The 20,456-nt window shown below is 45.5% G+C and overlaps 1 protein-coding gene across 4 annotated transcripts in view; it reads left to right on the forward strand.

Annotated features, from left to right (window-relative positions):
• RAD17 (RAD17 checkpoint clamp loader component) overlaps positions 1-20,456 on the forward strand; it is a 94,337-nt gene that overhangs the window by 4,417 nt on the left and 69,464 nt on the right. For all 4 annotated transcript variants that reach the window (XR_013640089.1, XM_078877129.1, XM_078877131.1 and 1 more), the window contains exon 3: positions 16,662-16,901. Coding sequence is in view for 3 of the 4 variants with exons in the window: in XM_078877129.1 (XP_078733255.1) it covers positions 16,662-16,901 (240 nt within the window). In the remaining variant the exon portion in view is untranslated. The remainder of the gene's footprint in view (positions 1-16,661; positions 16,902-20,456) is intronic.

Consider the following 20,456-nt stretch of genomic DNA (forward strand, 5'->3'; position numbering starts at 1 on the left):
CCCACACAGAGAGACAACCCCCACACAGAGAGAAACACACAGAGCCACAACACAGAGAGACACACACAGAGACAGAGAGAGAGACACACACAGGGAGACAACCCCCACACAGAGAGAGAGAGACACACAGAGAGACACAAAGAGAGAGAGACACACACAGAGACAACAACAACAACCGCCATTCGCCACTAAGTGGTCGTGACGTCACCACGACGCTTGTGCCAGGCCATGTGCACCTTGAGGCCACGTGAAGTGTCGAACGCCCACTGGCAGGAGGTCACGGGGCAGACCCAGGTGCCACGGGTCGACTGACTGAGATGACCGAGATGACTGGCTGATGCACCACCTGTGCCCCCGCTCGTTGTTGTGAGCGTCGCTCCTCCGCCCTCCGTTGTTGTTGGAGGGGCGACTGCCTCCAACTGCCCAGTAGCGTCCTTCACGAGCCTCCTCCACAGAGGCCGATCTTGACACCGCTGGTACCAGTCATCGGCAAGTCCACTCAGCTCCACGTCCTCCTGTACCACATCACTCCATCTCTTCTCTAGCCCGTGCCGTGCCCGTTTAGCCCCCTCGATCTGGCCGAACAAAAGCTGTTTAGGCATGCGGTGGCTGGGCATGCGGGCTACATGACCCAGCCAACGCAGCCTTGCCTGCCAGAGGAGCTCACATAGAGACACACACATAGAGACACACAGAGAGACAAACAAACAGAGACATCACAGCCAGTTGTAGTCTGTTAAATAACGAGAGGTCCTGCCACATCGAGGGAAAGGGGGCAACGGTAGCTGTGTTAGTGAGACACTTAGCCCGTTAATGTAAAGACATTTAACCTGGTGATTTATTCATAGTCGGAAATAACTGCTGACATCAGCAGGTAGGATGGAAACATCACAGTCGGTTAAGACTATCTGGTTAATAACGTCTTTCCAATGGTTGCTCAGTTTGTACTCATCTTCTCGGTTGAAGTTGTGTCTGTGTTTATATATCTGGATGGCTTCATGAACAAATCTCTGATACCGGTGGGTTGGCAGGGTACCTTCGACTTCGTGAGTTCTCAGATGGGATCAGATCACGAATATTACGTACTGTGTTAAATCGAACCTGGATTTTGTGTTTGCTCATGATTTTGGAAGTCTTTTGTGACCCCTGTTATGTATGGCAAGGTCATGGTTTTGATTGGGTCCTCAGATGGTTCTTTCCCAACGGTTGGGGTGATAGCTTTACGGATTGTGTGGTCTGAATATCCATTCATCTTGAGAGCTTGGTGTACGTGTTCCACTTCACTGGCTAGGTGATGATGGTTGGAAATACATCGAGCTCAATGGTGTAGAGTTTTGATGAGGGATTTCTTCTGGGATGCATGGTGGTGTGAGTCAGGTTTTAGGTAGGCATCTGTATGGGTGGTTTTCCTATAGACAGTGTCCCATTGAGCCATTTGGTCTCTTTTCAATTAAAACATCTAAGAATGGTAACTTGCCATCCTTTTCCACCTCCATGGTGAATTTGATGGCTGGGTGTATGGAATTGATGTGTTTGAGGAATTGGTTTCGTTTAATAGCAGATTCCATAACTTCAAGGATTCCAGCTTTAAAAAGCTGGATGTTACGTGTTGCATATACTACAAGAGTTGCATTCATACATGTTCAAAGCATAATAACAACTGGTACGTCTTCCTTGGGGGGATTCCACAAGCTGCTTTATAGTGTTCATGGTAATGTGAATAGTTGCACTAGTTATGGTCATACAATCATGCTGGCACTATGATAATGAAAAATAAGATAAGAGTGGAATATCTCGCTTTGTTTTAATTGCCTTAAAAAATAAGTTGAGGGAGATATTCATATTTGCAGTTTTCAAAGTCATTCCTAAAGTTAAACTGTGGATTGTCTCATTGGGCGTTATGGGTTGCCAACAATAGGCTGAATGTAAAGGTTTAATTCAACCAGTTGTAGTAAATAAAGCTGTTAATATTGAAAACAATAGGCCTGCACGGTAATGCAGCTAGGTGGGATCTCACTTGGTGGACTAATTGCTCTTGTGATAACTTTTTTGAGTTCTTGTGATAACTTGTTGTTTATACCTTTAGTTTGTATGCCATTTCTTGATTTGTTTATTCATTTTCTAAAGTTGTTCATTTAATAATTGTTAAAATAGGATGTAGGCCTTGTATATAATTTTAGTACAGAATTGTGAGTAGAAATTGACATGGATGATGCTTTATAACGCAAAATTATGATTGTTATGTCAAATACAAGGATACATCCAAAGGTAGTTTAAAATGTAAAAACAATTATTTCAAATTAGACATCTTAGTAATTTCCCATATGTTGGAGGAATTGTTTCATGTCAATAGATACAAATTCTTAACTGCATCAGAATCAGAATATTCATTTATATTGAAGGAATCCGATGAGCTATAAAGTGCTCTTTGACAGATATCCAGTAGGACAGTCAGAACGTTACAACAGCAAATAATACAAAACATGATAGGAGCACACATAGGCAAATAAACAAATCACTTGAAAAATGATAGCTCAATGCAGTAGCTTATCATGTGGAAATCCAAAGAAGCAACATAATTTAGACGCATGTTTCGAAATGTGGAAGGAAAAAACGGAGGACCAAGAAAAAATATCCACATGATCACGGGGAGAATATGCAAACTCCAATTATATAGGCGTCAGGGTCAGGATCGAACCCCTACATCCTGCGTGCCAGGCTAGGAACATAACATGCGTCACAAGTCTGCTGCACCCCACAACCGAGGCTGGTGCTGCCAGGGTGAGCTCAGCAAGTCTAGTGCGCCCCACTAACAAGGCCGGTGCTACCAGCGCCAGCGGGAGCACGTCAATGGTGACCTGGTCGAAACCATACCCATGGAGGAAGACTTTAAACACAGCGATAGCCCGGTGGGGGCTCGACACGGTTCGTCCCCCGCTCAACACCATCAGTGAGTGGGAGCTCTGCGCAGCTCGTCCCTCGCTCAGCACTACCAGTAAGTGGGAATTGTTGATTTAAAGCTTTCGTGACTGCAGGGATTCATCTTCTTGGTTCTTTCGGTAAAGTCATGTAGAAGGAAAATAATAAAAATAAAACATAATAAAATAATTATCACGACGTTTCGGCCACAACGCAAGCAGCCGTCTTCAGGTGGAGAACAGGTCTGTCAGACTCTGTCTACTTGACAGACCTGTTCTCCACCTGAAGACGACTGCTTGCGTTGTGGCCGAAACGTCGTGAGAATTATTTGATTATGTTTTATTTTTATTATTTTATTATTTTCCTTCTACGTGATTTTACCGAAAGAACCAAGAAGACAGTAAGTGGGAGTTCGGCGCAGGTGCATCCACCGCTCTACGCCACCTGAGAGCTGGAGCACGGCGTGTGGTCTGCTCCTTCACTGGACCTCGTGTTCATCGGGCCACTCCATCGTAGGTGCCATGTGCGTGGTTGTGTCTGCGGGTGTACACGCTCAACAAATGTTGACATATATGTGTACATGCCCTCCATGTATATGGGAACGCGTGCTGATGGCGTGCACCACCGGACTGCACCAAGTTGGTGCCCAGCTGCTTGCCTTCCCTGGATGTGCACGAGTATCTGGACTGCACTGTCCACCGAACCCACCGGACAACGGCATTCGGCGCCGCACTGTTACTGCCGTAATGATTTTGTCGTCCACCACCATCAACCTCCACCGGCCATACTGTTGGTTGGTGTTCACCCAACCCAGGTCCTGCTTGCTTCTCTTGCTTCGACCTCCATCAGGCCACAACTCTGCACCATCTACACACCGACACCAGCCTCATCTCCAAGCTCGCCAACCTCGGCCTCCTTTGTGGTCAACGTAGCCGTTGTCGGTCCCATGGCTGCAGGGGTGGCAGGAGCTGTGCTTCCCGGCAAAACTTTCCACTTACCACAAAGAAATCTGGACCAAGGTTCCGTCACACATTAATGCATCTACTTCAACCTTCATTTGTTTTGGCCTCCTAAAATCCCACTCAATCACCAATAAATCTGTCCTTATCCACGATATCACCCACGATCACCAAATATATCTGCTCATCATCGAAACTTGGTCCAGACCATATCTCCCTCCTACTATCACTGCAGAAGTTTAACCCACGGGTTACAGCATCCTTAACGTCCCTCACGCAACGGATCTCCGAGGCGGGGGCCTGGCTGTCGTATTTTCTCATGATATTTTCATCAAACCTCACCAATTATCGATCGTTGCATCCACCTATGTATTTCAGTCACTGTCCCTCATCAATAGAACCTCTGGTTTTTACTCCTACTTATCTACCGTCTCCCAGTAGGAAGCATCCCTGTGTTCCTTAGCTCTCAGATCTCATATTTCCTACCCAGATCACCTCGCAGGTTCATACTCGTTGGTTATTTTAACTTCCCCTGTCCTTCCCCACATTTCATTGATCAACGCTTTGCTGACCTATTAGTCTGCCACAACCTGGCGGTTGTAACCTCCAGCCCCACCCGAACCTCTCCCACTGGTATTGAGAGCATGCTGGACCTAATATATGAACCTGACTCGGACTGCCACATCTCCACAACTAGCAAGTCCAAGGTCATCTTCTCGGATCACCACCTCATCCTCACACATCTCCCCTCACCCAAGCCACCTGCTGCAAAATCATCCTGCATTACTCGTAACCTGAAGAACATTGAGCACCGCACCCTCAGGCTCTCACTCGCAAACATCCAATCCAAACATCTGTGCCAACCAAGCAGAACAATACCTCAGGGAAGCTCTAGACAAATTTGAACCACTTAAATTTCGGTCAGTCGGATCATCATCTCATGACTTGCGTTGGCTGTCTGCAGATGCCAACCTTGATAAACCATCACAGGAGATGCTGTGAGCGCACCTTAGACCGTCACAACTAAATTTACTGTATCAAGTCACGAAAGCTTCAAATCTAGAATGCTCTTTCAAACTCCAGCACTGGATAGCATAGTCTCTCACTGAACCCTTCCAAATATGAAGCCATCCTCATTGTTACCAGACAAAAGCTAACCTAGCTTTCACCACCTACAACCATCCTAATCGCTGGGTCTGCTGTTAAATTCACTGATCATCTCAAATTTCAAGGTGCCACCATGGATTCCACCCTGTCATTCAATTCTCACACCAATCTGGTCATCAGCAACTGTAACTACCACCTTAGAGCCTTTCGTCATCTTTGCCTATTCATCACTACAGATATCTCAAACACGCAAGCATGCAGCATCAACGGGGTTGACGCATAGACTACTGCAACTTGGTAATCACACGGTCCTCACAAAACAACCTGAATACACTTCAACGTCTACAAAACCACCTCACACGCACTGTCTCCACCTCCCACAAACCGCGTCTGAGCTCCAACTTCACTCTCTGGGCCCACAAATGGCTCCCAATCCCCATCAGAATCACCTTCAAATCGCCTGCCTCTGCTACACTGCCTACAGAACCGGTTGCCTTCCATACCTTTCGGACCTCCTGACGCCCTGTTCCCAAACCACCATCAGGACTCTCCGCAGCTTTTTCCAGGAGTTACACTCGACACTCAGAGTCAGGACCACGATTGCCACGCGTCATTTCTCTTTTGTCGGCGCCTCCACCTGGAACGCCAACCTCCTCCATATTCACAGCACTGACTATTTATCTAGCTTTAACCGCCTTCGCAGACAACATCTTTTTATTTTACTTTTACTAAACGGATCTCTGAGCAGGGTCCACACCTCAGGGTCGCTGCCGTCGGGCCAGTGAAAATTGGGCGCATTACAAATTAGCATTATTATTATAACATCCCATCACTCTGGTACTCCTTAAATAATTCAAGTATGGAAGTTAAAATTGCATTCGTACATCAATATAGCACGGTGTAGTCATATTCTTAGGTTTTTTCGGTAAAGTCACGTAGGTAAAACATTAAAATTAATAAAAGTAAAATAAAATTAAAATCACGACGTTTCGGAGGCAACACAAGCTTCCGTCTTCAGGTGGAACCGTCACAGCCACGACAGCTGTATCAAGTAAATGAGAGATTGCAGGAGCTACCACTCCGTTTATATAATGGTTGGAGAAGGGGGGGGGGTAAGGGCCAAGTACAGCACACTTTTTATTAATATGGTAAGGTGAGGCTTAAGAGGGTGAGCCTTTGTTATGGAGAGGTACGGTTTGTGACTAAACCTGTGACAAGGAGAAAACCACTAAACATGGTAAACCTGTAATAGTTGTCTGTCAAATAAGATTGGCAAATAAGTGTAGTTAAATCTTTTTTGCATGGTTAATCACATCTTTCCAATGATTACTCAGTTTGTAACCGTCATCACGGTTGAAATTATGTCTGTGTTTGTATATTTGTATGGCTTCGTGTACAAACCTTTGATGGTAGCCAGGAGGTTTGCAGAGAACCTTGGTCTCGGAAAAGACAATTTCATGAGAGCCCACCGAGTTGTAGCAATGATCGGCAACGGCCGAAGAATCAGTTCTGCTGTGTTTCAGATCTGACTTGTGCTCGCGGACACGATCAGAAACATGACGTTTCGTTTCTCCAATGTAGCAATCACCACAAATGCAACTCAATTTGTAGACTCCAGGATACTGTAAGTCAGGAACGACATCCTTCACAGATGGAATCAAATCACGGATTTTATGCACTGTACTGAATCGGACTTGGGTCTTATGTTTGTTTAGAATTTTGGAGATCTTTTTGGTCACGCCTGCTATGTATGGTAACGTGATAGTTTTGGTCGGAGTTTCATGTGGCTGTTTTTGTGTGGTGGGAGAAACAGCTTGGCGGATAGTGCGGTCAGAGTATCAAATCTAGAAGTACGTTGTAGACTCGTGTGTTGTAAGAGAATAAAGTTTAGCTGGAAGCATATTATATTTTTTGCGACATAGAATTGTAATGTATTACTTACTGTTAGTAACTCAGCTTATTGGAGAGTATATTTAGTATACTGATGATACTATGTAGTTTATACTTTAGTTGTTTACGTGGTGGTTTAGTTACTGCAGCTACATACTATTAACACTCCTTCCCTTTATTAATGTTAACCCTATCTCTCCCTTTGATGCTGCTAATCCTGCATAATGCACGGGCATAATGACTTTAAACCCCTCGCCAAACCTCCTACGCATTTCACAAGTAGTACTAATCGCATATCTGCATTTCCCATAAATATGCTAAATTCCTCTTGATATGCAAATTATTTTGTCAAGGCGCTCTTCGCCCCTCCATCCCAGCTTAAATAGTCGCTCCAAGCCTGGGGCGTTGTCATTCAGACTCTTGTCTTCTCGACAGACCTGTTTTCCACCTGAGGATGGCTGCTTGCATTGTGGGCGAAACGTCGTGAGAATTATTTGATTATGTTTTATTTTTATTATTTTATTATTTCCATTCTACGTGACTACCGAAAGAACCAAGAAGATGAATCCCTGCAGTCACGAAAGCTTTAATTCAAAAGGTTTATGATGATAATTAGTTTTTTACACTTCTTTCTGGCAACAAAACTGACACCTTTTTTACAAGGAGTCATGTTTGCATAGACCACAATACCTGCAGCCATAATGCAAAAAAAACACAACTCTGATAATATATGCACTTTCCTTGAAGTTGAGTGGTCCACACCCGAGACAGCTTTCCTTAGAGCCTAGTCTCACATGGGTTGGACCAGATGACGCCAAAAGGTGCACAACTCAAAGGGTGTGGACCAATCAACTTCAAGGACATTGCATATATTATCAGTTATGTTTTTTGTTTGCATTATGGCTCCAGGTACCATTCTTGGATCTTTTTATCGCAAACATGACTCCTTGTAAAAAAGGTGTCAGTTTTGTTGCCAGATAGAAGGGTATTAAAACATTTATCATATATTTTTACTGGCAAATGTGGTTCCAATGGTTTAAATGCTTACCCCGAGCTCTCATACTCTGATGGTGCATTGCAGAATCAAACTTGGGTCACTGTTTTCGTAGTGCAGTGCGCTAACCGCTACACTACCGCTTCCCACAAAGACGAAGAATCTGTCGTATAGCCTTAACAGACTTATGGGGCAAGTGCTGTTTGTGAGCACCTATGAACGCCGGAACGGCACACAAGGGGGTGGGTGGCCAGCACCACGCCCGACCGCCTTTGTCTCCCTAGTGGTGATGTTTATGCATCGTATCAGGTACTCATTTGAGGCTGAGTCGACCTAGGGGAGGCCCAGGACCAGTTCAGATAATTGTCACTGGTGTTGACCATGAGCGGGAATCGAACTCGGGTCGCCAGGTTCGTAGCGCAGCACGCTAACCACTACACTGCCGCTCCCCACAATGTTCAGTTAGTAAATTCAAGTACTCCTTTTGTTCAAATGGTGGTGTTTCTGATATTCGAAATAGGTGAAGAGACTGAAACTGGATTTATGTTTGAGGAAAAGATCATGATCGTTTTTTTAAGATTCACGAGGATGACAATTGATGTTGAATTAAATAGAAATCGTGTTGTTTTCATGGAGAAATTTTAGACAGATGCCATCCAGGCATCCACCCTATGACCAGACTCCGCCATCCACACTTGTCTCTCGCTGCCTCGTAGCTGGCCACATGGCCTACCAACTCTGGACCAATTCTTCAACCACATCAATTCCATACACCCAGCCATCAAATTCACCATGGAGGTGGAAAAGGATGGCAAGTTACCATTCTTGGATCTTGTTATCGAAAAGAGACCTGATGGCTCAATGGGACACTGTCCCATCCACACTTGTCTCTCGCTGCCTCTCATAGCTGGGTTAGTGCAAGGCCAGTGGTGTTCCAGATGTTGTCCATCCACCTCCTCTCGAGGTCAACCTCTGCCCTTGCTACCTTCTCAATTCCGAAGCAAGACCCATTCCTCTAGTCCAGAGGTCCTCATAACGTGTCCAAAGTATGTCAATATCTGATTCACGAATAAGGCCTCGACTAGGAGAGTAAGACCATTCTTTCTTAGGACGAACATGTTTGATATTTTGGCTGTCCATGGTATACGTAGCATTCTTCTCCAGCACCACATCTCAAATGCACTTTCGTTCACTCAATCTCAGTGTCCATGACTCACATCCATATAGGGCAACAGGAAATACCAGAGCTTTGAAAAGCCTCTTCTTGGTGTTTATGGTAAAGCCCTTGTCTCTCCATATCTTATTAAACTGTGGCATAGCTTTTTTTTTTCTTTGGTTATTTTCGGTTAAGTCACGTCTAAAAATAAAATAATAAATTAAAATAACATATTACGACGTTTCGATTGCAACACAAGCAATCATCATCAGGTATAAAAGAAATAGCAACAAAAATCTAACTAGAAAACTATAGACAGACATACAAGCAGACAGACATCACAACGGCACACAGAGAGAGGACACAAATCGGCACAAAGAGAGGGGTCGTTTCTGTGACGGTCCCTTAAATATAGAGAGGGGGGGGGGCGGGGACGGAGAGAGGGAGGGGGCAGAGAGAATTAGCATATCAATGAGTGTACGGCAACGTACTGCTGTTGCAAGTAAGATGACAATGTGGAACGGGCACGCAAAATTGAAAACGGGCATGCAAAATTGAAAATTAGGAGACAGGCACACGAAAATTAAATAACCTAGCAAAATATCGAAATGTGATGTAATACAACACAGAGAGTCGGTGCCGATTTGTGTCCTCTCTCCGTGTGCCATTGTGATGTCTGTCTGCTTGTATGTCTGTCTATAGTTTTCTAGTTAGATTTTTGTTGCTATTTCTTTTATACCTGATGATGATTGCTTGTGTTGCAATCGAAACGTCGTAATATGTTATTTTAATTTATTATTTTATTTTTAGACGTGACTTAACCGAAAAGAACCAAAGAATAATTCCTGCAGTCACGAAAGCTCCTAAATTAAGATTGTGGCATAGCTGTTCTACCGAGAACTAGCTGCCTTCTGATCTCGTAGCTACACTCCCCATCTTCAGCAGTCAAGGAGCCCAGGAATACATTTTTCACAACTTTGATTGGTTTATTTTCCAGACTAAATTAGTTTAGTTCGGTCGCCATCACCTTTGTTTTTTGGAGAATCCAGCCTTCTCACTAGCTTCGTTAACATTTACCAACAGGGTCATCATTTCAGCTTGGCTATTTGCTAGTAGGGTGGTAATTCTAGATTTGAAGCTTTCGTGACTGCAAGGATTCATATTCTTAGGTTTTTTCGGTAAAGTCACGTAGGAATTTTTTTAAAAATTAATTAATACAAGTAAAATTAGTAAAATAAAATAAAACATTTTTTTATTTTACTTTTATTAATTTTTATTTTTTATCTACGTGACTTTACAGAAAAAACCTAAGAATAGGGTGGTATCATCAACATATCTTAAGTTATTTATTCTTCTGCCTCCAATCTTCACACCTGCTTTGATGGAATCCAGGCATGTCTCTTGCATAATGCGCTCACTGTACAAATTTAATACTCTTTGGTTCTTTCGGTAAAGTCACGTAGAAAAAAATCACGACGTTTCGATCGCAACACAAGCAATCGTCTTCAGGTGAAAAGAAATACAGCAGGTGAACTGCTGAGGCAGGAGAAATATAGCGGAGAGCTGCTGCAACAAGAGGTTATATAGGTTTGAGATGGGTGCAACCCAAGCGGAAGTGGAATTTGCATGTAAATGTAAGATCGGAGAGCCTGAAATACCTCGCGACTACGGTGTTGAAGAGGCGGCCATTGTATTGCTAGAGATTAGCATGTCAATCTGTAATTTGCATGTAAATGTAAGATCGGAGAGCCTGATATACTTCACGACAACGGTGTTGAAGAGGCGGCCATTGTATTGCTATAGATTAGAGATGAGCATGTCAATGTGAGATGGCTTCCGCAAGCAGCGGCTGTGTTAATAAGAAGATTGGCATGTCAGTGTCAGAGAACCGGGCACAACGCCACCTCGTGGGCAACAAAATCTGCGGTGTTGGCCGCTGCACTGAGAGAGACCAGTATGTCAACGCAAGAGAACCACCGCAACGGTGGCCTTGTCAGTGAGACATTCAGCCTATTAAACAACGAGAGCCACCGCCACATCGAGGAAAAGGGAGCAGCGGCTATGTTAGTGAGAAATTTAGCCTGTTAATGTAAATACATTTAACAAGGTAATGTAACTCAGAGAGTCGGGAATAACTGCTAACATCGGCAGGTAGGATGGAAGCATCACAGCCAGTTATGACTTTACCTGGTTAATAACGTCCTTTCAATTATTGCTCAGTTTGTACCCATCTCCTCGGTTGAAATTGTGTCTGTTTATGTATCTGGATGGCTTCATGAACAAATATTTGTTGATAGCTAGTGGGTTTGCAGAGTACCTTCGTCTTGGAGAAATCTATTTCATGTGTGCCCACCGCGTTAAAACAATGATCAGCCACGGCCGAGGTATTGGTCCTACCGTGTTTCAGATCCGCCTTGTGTTCTCGAACACGGTCTGAGACATGTCGCTTAGTTTTCCCAATGTAACTACTGCCGCAGACACAGCCTAGTTTGTAGACGCCGGGGTATTGCATGTCAGGGATCACATCCTTCACAGATGGGATAAGATCACAAAATGTACTGTATTGAATAGAACCTGGATCTTGAGTTTGCTCATGATTTTGGAAATCTTTTTGGTGACCCATGCTATGTATGGCAAGGTGATGGTTTTGATTGGATCCTCAGATGGTTCTCTCCTAATGGTTGGGGTGGCAGCTTTACGGATTGTGCAGTCCGAATATCTATTCATCTTGAGGGCTTGGTGTACGTGCTCCAGTTCACTGGCTAGGTGGTGATGGTCAGAAATGCAATGAGCCCTATGGTGTAGAGTTTTGATGAGGGAATTCACCTGGGCTGGATGGTGGTGGGAGTCAGGTTTTAAATAGGCATCCGTGTGGGTGGCTTTCCTGGAGATAGTTTCCCAATGAGCCATCTGGTTACTTTTCGATTAAAACATCCAAGAATGGTAACTTGCCATCCTTTTCCACCTCCATGGTGAATTTGATGGCTGGGTGTATTAATTAATGTGGTTGAAGAATTGGTTCAGTGCTGGCAGGCCATGTGGCCAGATGACAAATGTATCATCTACGTATCTCATCCACAAGGAATGACGTAGGATGGATGCCTGGATGGCATCTGTCTCCATTAAAATATTGGCTACCACTGGAGACAAGGGAGAACCCATTGAGGTACCTTCAACTTGTTTGTAGAATGTACCATTCCAGGTGAAGTATATTCTTGGTGAGGCAGTATCTCACCAGGGCCGGTACATCAGCATTCAGTCCTTGTTGGACCAAATCTTCGATGATTGCAATGGTGTCAGGCACAGGAACTTTAGTAAACAAAGAAACTACATCGAAACTGACAAGCAAATCACCTGGAGATAGTGAGATGTCTTTAATTAGAGATACCAAGTGAGCTGAATTAAGTACAGCTGAGGTGGTCTTGCCAGTGAATAGAAGCAGTGTCTCAGACAGAAATCGGGCCAGTTTATAGGTGGGTGAGTCAATGGTGGAGACGAAAGGACAGAGTGGTGTACCTATTCTATTTCTAATTTATATAGCACCCTTTCCAGGGCACTTTACAATGAATTTTAACTGTTTGCCGATAGGTCTCCAGACAGCGCCAGCCACTTTTCAATGGTTGATGGAGTTGGTCCTGACAGGTCTTTAATGGGACGTCTTTTTGATTTACTTGGACGACTTCATCATTTTTGGGCGGTCTTTTGAGGAACATTTACAGCGGTTGGCACTGGTTTTTTCAAGCATTCAGGGGGCAAGCCTGAAGCTTAAACTGTCTTAAGTGCCACCTAGCGCAGTCCTCTGTCAAATATTTGGGGCACGTCAGCATGGCAGGTGTGGCCACAGACCCCGACAAGACTCACTGTGTTCATGACTGACCCCACACTGACCCCACACCCGTCTCAGTATCGGATGTTTGGAGGTTTGTTTGATTTGTGTCATACTATCGCCGTTTTGTACTGGATTTTTCCGCCATTGCGAAGCCATTCCATGCGCTTACTGCCAAGGGTCAGAAGTTTCACTGGGGTCCTGAGGAGGATTTGGCCTTTAGGAATTTGTGAGGGTTTCTTATGGATACTCTGGCACTGGCTTAGCCTGATTTTTAGTTGCCTTTTATATTGGACACGGATGCCAGCGATATGGGGTTTGGGGGCATGTTATCGCAGGCCCAGTCTGACCGGAAAGTCGTGATCGCCTATGGCAGTTGGGTGCTGTCACCGGCTGAACAGCGGTACTCCGTCATGCGCCGGGAACCCCTAACAGTTGTACATTTCGTCTGCCGATTCCGCCCTTATACGGCCAACGATTTGTGGAGAGGACCGACCATGCGGCGCTGCAGTTTTCATTCGGCAATCAACATCCTTCGGGCCAGATGGACAGATAGATTGAGTGCCTGCAGGAAATCTCTTATCACGTGGTCCACAGGAAAGTGATGCGCTACGCCAAGCAGGATGCCTTGTCGGGCCTGCCAGCTAGGACGGCTTGCACTTGCTCTGGGGGGTCTGGTAGATGCAGGCCAGCTCCGAATGATACGCCGAGCCTTGTAACGCCGATCGACACGCATGCAGGCTCCTCCAAGGCTACGTTGATGGACTGTGATATAGGGCTTATCCGGGAGGATTTGTTGCGGTTGCAAATGGAAGATGACATGTTAGCGTCGTTTCGTGCCCTGGTTCACTCTCGCCCCCGCAAGTCGATTCTTGCTGCGGCGTCATTTGCGAATGTTAATGGCCTGCTTATGTGATGGGAACTCGACACCCAGCGTCACTGGCTGGTTGTTCCTATATCCGTATGGGAACGGCTGGTGGCGGAGGTTCATTGTCACCGTCTCCTGCACTTGGGTGAATGCAAGACGCTCGCCACGCTTAGAAGTCACTACTTCTGGCCAGGCATGTCAGCAGATGTACGCACGTAGATAGCCACGTGTGCTGAATGTGCTCCCCTTGTGACAGTGCCATTGGAATCTATCGCTGTCTCCCAGGTGAATGAGCTGGTGGCTCTTGACATTTTAGGACCCTTCCCTCGCACTGCTTGGGGTCACAAATTTTTGCTCGTGGGTGTTGGGTATTTCACCCGTTGGCCTTTGGCATGGCCCCTCACCAATCGTACGACTCTCTATTGTGGTGGTTTTCCTGGAGAAGGGTGCCCTGGAGAAATTGCTCACGGATCAGGGCCGCAATTTTTTGTCTAAACCAGTCCAGGAGCTGTGCGACATTTTGGGTATGAAGAAGTTGCTCACATCACCGTACCACCCACAGACTTATGGGATGGTGGAACGCCTAATCTGCACCATAACTGCTTGCTATCTTGTGCCAAGTCGTCGATAAGTCAGACCGACTTGGACCTGCACATTACGGGGGGTTCTCACAGCGTACCGGTTGGCACCTCATACCTCCACAGGATCCCCCCCATTGGATATCAGCTGGTTGACCTCCCGAGTGGGCAACTAAGTGGCCGACGATGATACGCCGTTCAATGCAGCAGTGACAGTCGACAAGGGAGGTGGTGCAAGTGGCGGCGGCGTCCGCTCACTTTGTGAACGAACAGACTAGATAGAACGTCATTACTGCTTTTCCTTTCCAGTGGGGGACAATGGCTTGGTTGCATTACCCCCAGGTTTTCTTGGGGACATGGCAGGGGCCTGTCAAAGTTGTTGAAGCTCTTCAGCCCCAGTTTATACATGTCCAATTGGGCTAATGCCAGTGGTATGTACACCCTGCGCGGCTGAAGCCTGACGTGTCGAGACCCATCACTGAGATGCCACTGCTGGCCGACGCACCACCACACGCACCGCCACCACTCACACCTACAGATTCACCCCTATCCGCTCCATCGCCTCCTCTGTCACTGGCGAGGTCAGGGGGACAGCCAGCTGCGACGGGACCCCACTAAAGGCTGATGCCTTCCTCCCCCAGGGCCGCATGTGACGGGAGGGGTGGATCAGCCTCGGATGCTGCTGTCGGCACCTATCACTTGTGCAAAAGTCCGGAGCATGCTCCTGCGGTGATTGGGGGGGGCGACGATGTGGCACGACGAAGGGACCTGGGAGGATTGTTCAGGATGATTCTCCTTAGGGTTCCCCAAGGCTGATGCATTGACGGGGATGTGGTTGCTCCATTGGAACCTCCTTTTCCAGTAGCAAAATATGATAATTATTTTTTTACCCTTTTATCTGGCAACAAAACTGACACATTTTTTACAAGGAGTCATGTTTGCATTGGCCACAATACCTGCGGTCGGAATGCAAACAAACAACACAACTCTGATAATGTATGCACTGTTCTTGGCGTCATTTGGTCCAACACCATGTGAGACTAGGTTCTAAGAAAAGCTGTCTTGGGTGTGGACCAATCAATTTCAAGGACAGTGCATACATTATCAGAGTTGTGTTTTTTGTTTGCATTCCGACTGCAGGTATTGTGGTCAATGCAAACATGACTCCTTGTAAAAAAGGTGTCAATTTTGTTGCCAGATAAAAGGGTAAAAAAACAATTATCGATGTGGTTGCTGTTGACATCCTGTACAGGCTGTCGTCTGTGCGTTGTGTCACCCTGGCTGTCTTGTGTGTTTTGTTCCCCCCTCCCTCACCGGGGTTACACTGTGGGTGTTTAGATGCCTGCAGGATTGTCAATAATTTTTTATATAAAATATTTGTGGTTGTGTATGCTTATGTTGTTCGCCCTTTCTCCAGTTGTTGTGTTACACAAGCGCGGGTTGTCATTTGGAGGGGTGTGCTGCTGGTGTGCGTCCGCATGCTGAGATGGGACACACATGCACATTTGAGGGCGATGCGTTCATGGATGACTTGTGCTGGCACCATCTTTATTTGGGCAAATGGTGCGGTGTATCTGGACATTGGGCTCGTCCCGGTGCCACGCAGCGAGGTTGTTACGTTGAGGACAACTTTTTTTTCAGGGTGGTGGGGTGATGTAGGATACTCAGGGCTGTGATAATTCGGAAGAGAGAAGCAGTACATAGCTGTCAGCAGAGTCTCGCAGTTCTCCCATTGGAGAACGAGCCGCATGGCCGCGCGCTGCGATAATTCGGAAGAGAGAAGAAGTACATAGCTGTCAGCAGAGTCTCGCAGCTCTCCCATTGGAGAACGAGCCGCTGGCCGCATGGCGCGCTCTAGGAAAGGTCCTTACGGGGGACATGATTGGAGGAGGAGAGAGCAGGATGAAAGAGGCCGGGCGAGGAAAATAGCGGGAGTCGCGGGGAGAGAGAGCATGGAGATGGCTGCGTGAAGCGAAGCTGAAGAGAGAAATAAAAAGGGTTAATACTTACCTGTCTCCCTCGTAGATTTCATTACAAATGTAAAACACATACTGTATTAAAGAGCTTAGCTTTGAGGTTGATCTTCGGCAATTCCACACAGCTGTGTTGTTATTGATGTTATACTCACCTGTACTTTCACTTGCCTGTAGACTCTCTCACTTCTACCATGACCTGTACACTCACCTGTACACTTATTAAGTTTATTAGCCTAACTCCAGAATAAAGGGATCAATCTGGGTTTCTGAAGTGATTTGAGATTTTTTGACTGAGTTTCAAAGATGTTTTTATAGCCACATGCCATCTTTTGATAGCACAGTTGTAATTTAATTTGTGATCTAACCTTTCCATATTTCCTCTGCACAGATGGATCCGCCATGGGTGCAGTCATCCTTTGAAGGTATCGGTGGAGACCTGTCAAAGGCCAGTGGTTGTAGAGATACAATCTCAAGCCTTAGACCACACATACCAGTTGCAAGCAAAGTTAAATCCCGACGTGGTGCTGCTGCTGCTTCTTGTGCTGCCATGGCCAAAACTGGGTGGCGACAGGACTACAACAGAGACAGTGCAGAGAGCTGGGTGGAGCGGCATGCGCCAACAACAACGGTGAGGCCCCCCCAGTGGTAGGCTGGACCATGATTACACTTGTGACCACTCTTCCAGGACTCCTACTTCTAAAGGCTATTGCTTGAGGTCCCTCTTGACCTTCATTGTTGAAATAAAATTTGTTCATGCTGCCCCTAATGGGGTGACGCCCACTTCACTAGGCCATGTCCACTAACGTAGGCCATACTGCTGGGACACGACTTGTACCTTGCAGGAAGTTTTGCGTATCAGTGTGTTTTAAGTTTTGTGTACTGGTAGTGTAGCGGATAACACTTTGCACTACTAAACTGGCAACTCGAATTCGATTCCTGCTCATGGCCAACATCAGTGAGGCGATTATCTGAACCAGTTCTGGGCCTCTCCTCGTTCGACTCAGCCTCAAATAAGTACGTGGTGGAGTGTGTAAACATCACCACTTGGGAGACAATGGCAGCCGGACTTGGTGCTGGCCACCTCTACCCCCTTGTGCACCGTACCAGCCTTCATAGGTGCTCACTAACAACACTTGCCCCAACAGTCTGTTAAGGCATCTCATCCTGCCTGACAGCCATGCAAGCCTGGATGACCGAAAATTTCCCTTCCCTAAATCCTTCCAAAACTTCGATGCTTTTATTTCCATCCTCTCGCTCAACCCTTCCTGCACCCCTCATTTCTTTACCCCCCCCCCCCCCCCATTAGCCTCTTCCCAAACTCTACCACACTCACTCTCGGTGTTACCTTCAATTCCACTCTCTCCTTCATTTTTCACATTGCCAACACCACTCGCACATGGCGTTACCATCTGTACAACATCAGGAAAATCCGCCCACTCATCACTACCACACTCCCTTGTCTTCACTCGTCTGGATTACTGCAACTCACTCCTGGTCGGTCTCCCTGCTTATGCCTTTATCTCTCTCCAACACATCCAAAACGCAGCTGCACGGACTGTACTCAACCTTTCATACACATCTCACTGCTCTCCTCTCCTTCAATAACTTCACTGGCTTTCGTGACTGCAGGGATTCATCTTCTTGGTTCTTTCGGTAAAGTCATGTAGAATGGAAATAATAAAATAATACAAATTAAACATAATAAAATAATTCTCACGACGTTTTGGCCACAACGCAAGCAGCCGTCCTCAGGTGAAGAACAGGTCTGTCGGGAAGACAGCGTCTGAATGAAACACCCCAGGCTTGGAGCGTATATTTAATCTGGGTTGGAGGGGGAAGAGCGCCTTGACAAAACAATTTGCATATGAAGAGGAATTTAGCATATTTATGGGAAATGCAGATATGGGATTGGTACTACTTGTGAAATGCGTAGTAGGTGGGCGGGGGGTTTCAAAAGTCATATTATGCCCGTGTATTATGCAGGATTAGGAGCATCAAAGGGAGGGGATAGGGGTAGCATTAATAAAGGGAAGGAATGTTAATAGTATGTAGCTGCAGTAACTAAACCACCATGTAAAAAACTAAAGTATAAACTACATAGTATCATCAGTATACTAAATAGACTCTCCAATAAGCTGAGCTACTAACAGTAAGTAATACATTACAATTCTATGTCGCAAAAAATATAATATGCTTCCAGCTAAACTTTTTTCTCTTTCATCACATGGGTCTACCCCCTACTATATACTGCCATAGACAAACCCAACATTAAATTATATACTGTATTACTAGACACCACCCTATACCTTCGACTATACATTGTAATATTACACTATGTATTATTCTACCCACCCTACTGTATATCACACTGCTGTATATTCACTATACAATTACGATACTATATATTACCTTATACATTGTATTAAACATTACAATTTTATACTATTTATTATTATACAATCTGCTATACACTAGCAGATTGTATAATAAGATACTAAGAGGAAGCAACGAAATATGTCAATGGGAGAGTGGTGGTAGGAGACTTGCAGCGGAGCAAAGAATCCATTCCCTGCGGAGAATACAAGATCTATAGTCAATGCCAGTGAGTGGACTGCGGTCTGAAAGTCACCGTAAACGTGAACACAATCAGTTAAGATCCGAAATTGTTTATTACGTCCTTCCAATGATTGCTGAGCCAGAATCTATCTTCTCGGTTGAAATTGTCTCTGTGTTTGTATATGTGGATCGCCTCATGAACGAATCTCTCATGGTAGCCAGATGGCTTGCAGAGAACCTCTGTCTTGGAGAAGTCATTATCATGTGAGCCCACTGGTGGCTTTCCTGTCGACAGAGTGGCTCATTGAACCATCAGGTCTCCTTTTAATTAGGACATCCAAAAAGGGTAGCTTGCCATTTTTCTCGACTTCCATGGTGAATCTGATGGCTGGGTGTATGGAATTGATGTGGTCGAGGAATTGGTCTAGAGCAGGCCGGCCATGTGGCCAGATGACAAAAGTGTCATCTACGTACCTCTTCCATAAGGTCGGGCGCAGAGTGGCAGTCTGGATAGGCGTCAGTCTCAAATTACTCCATGAAAACGTTGGCTACAACCGGAGATAGGGGGGAGCCCATTGGAGTGCCCTCAGTTTGTTTGTAGAAAGTTCCATTCCAGGTGAAGTATGTATTGGTTAAGCAGTGTCTCACCAGGGGGGGTACCCCAGTATTTAGTCCTTGATGAACCAAGTCTTCAATGATTGCGATGGTGTCCGGTACAGGAAATTTGCTAAATTCCTCTTGATATGCAAATTATTTTGTCAAGGCGCTCTTCTTCCCACCTCCCCCCCTCCAACCCAGCTTAAATATACGCTCCAAGCTTGGTGGTGTTTCATTCTTCACCTGAGGACGGCTGCTTGCGTTGTAGCCGAAACGTCGTGACAATTATTTTATTATGTTTTATTTTTATTATTTTATTACTTCCCTTCTACGTGACTTTACCGAAAGAACCAAGAAGACAGTACATAAAATCCGTGATCTGGTCCCGTCTGTAAAAGATGTGGTTCCAGACATACAGTACCCTGGCGTCTACAAACTAAGTTTCCTCTGTGGTAGCAGTTACATTGGAGAAACCAAACGACATGTCTCGGACCGCATCCGTGAACATAAAGCAGACTTGAAACATGGTAGGACAAACACCTCAGCCGTGGCAGATCACTGTTACAATTCAGTGGGCTCACATGATATTGACTTCTCCAAGACAGAGGTTCTCTGCAAGCCATCTGGCTACCATGAGAGATTTGTTCACGAGGCGATCCACATATACAAACACAGAGAGAATTTCAACCGAGAAGATGGATTCTGGCTCAGCAATCATTGGAAGGACGTAATAAACCATTTTGGATCTTAACTGATTGTGTTCACGTTTACGGTGACTTTCAGACCGCAGTCCACTCACTGGCATTGACTATATATCTTGTATTCTCCGCAGGGAATGGATTCTTTGCTCCGCTGCAAGTCTCCTACCACCACTCTCCCATTGACATATTTCGTTGCTTCCTCTTAGTATCTTTCACGCGACGGTCAATGGTATAGTGTATAGCAGATTGTATAATAATAAATAGTATAAAATTGTAATGTTTAATACAATGTATAAGGTAATATATAGTATCGTAATTGTATAGTGAAT

Source organism: Lampetra fluviatilis, chromosome 46, assembly GCF_964198595.1.
Source record: "Lampetra fluviatilis chromosome 46, kcLamFluv1.1, whole genome shotgun sequence".
In the NCBI taxonomy this organism is placed as follows: domain Eukaryota; kingdom Metazoa; phylum Chordata; class Hyperoartia; order Petromyzontiformes; family Petromyzontidae; genus Lampetra; species Lampetra fluviatilis.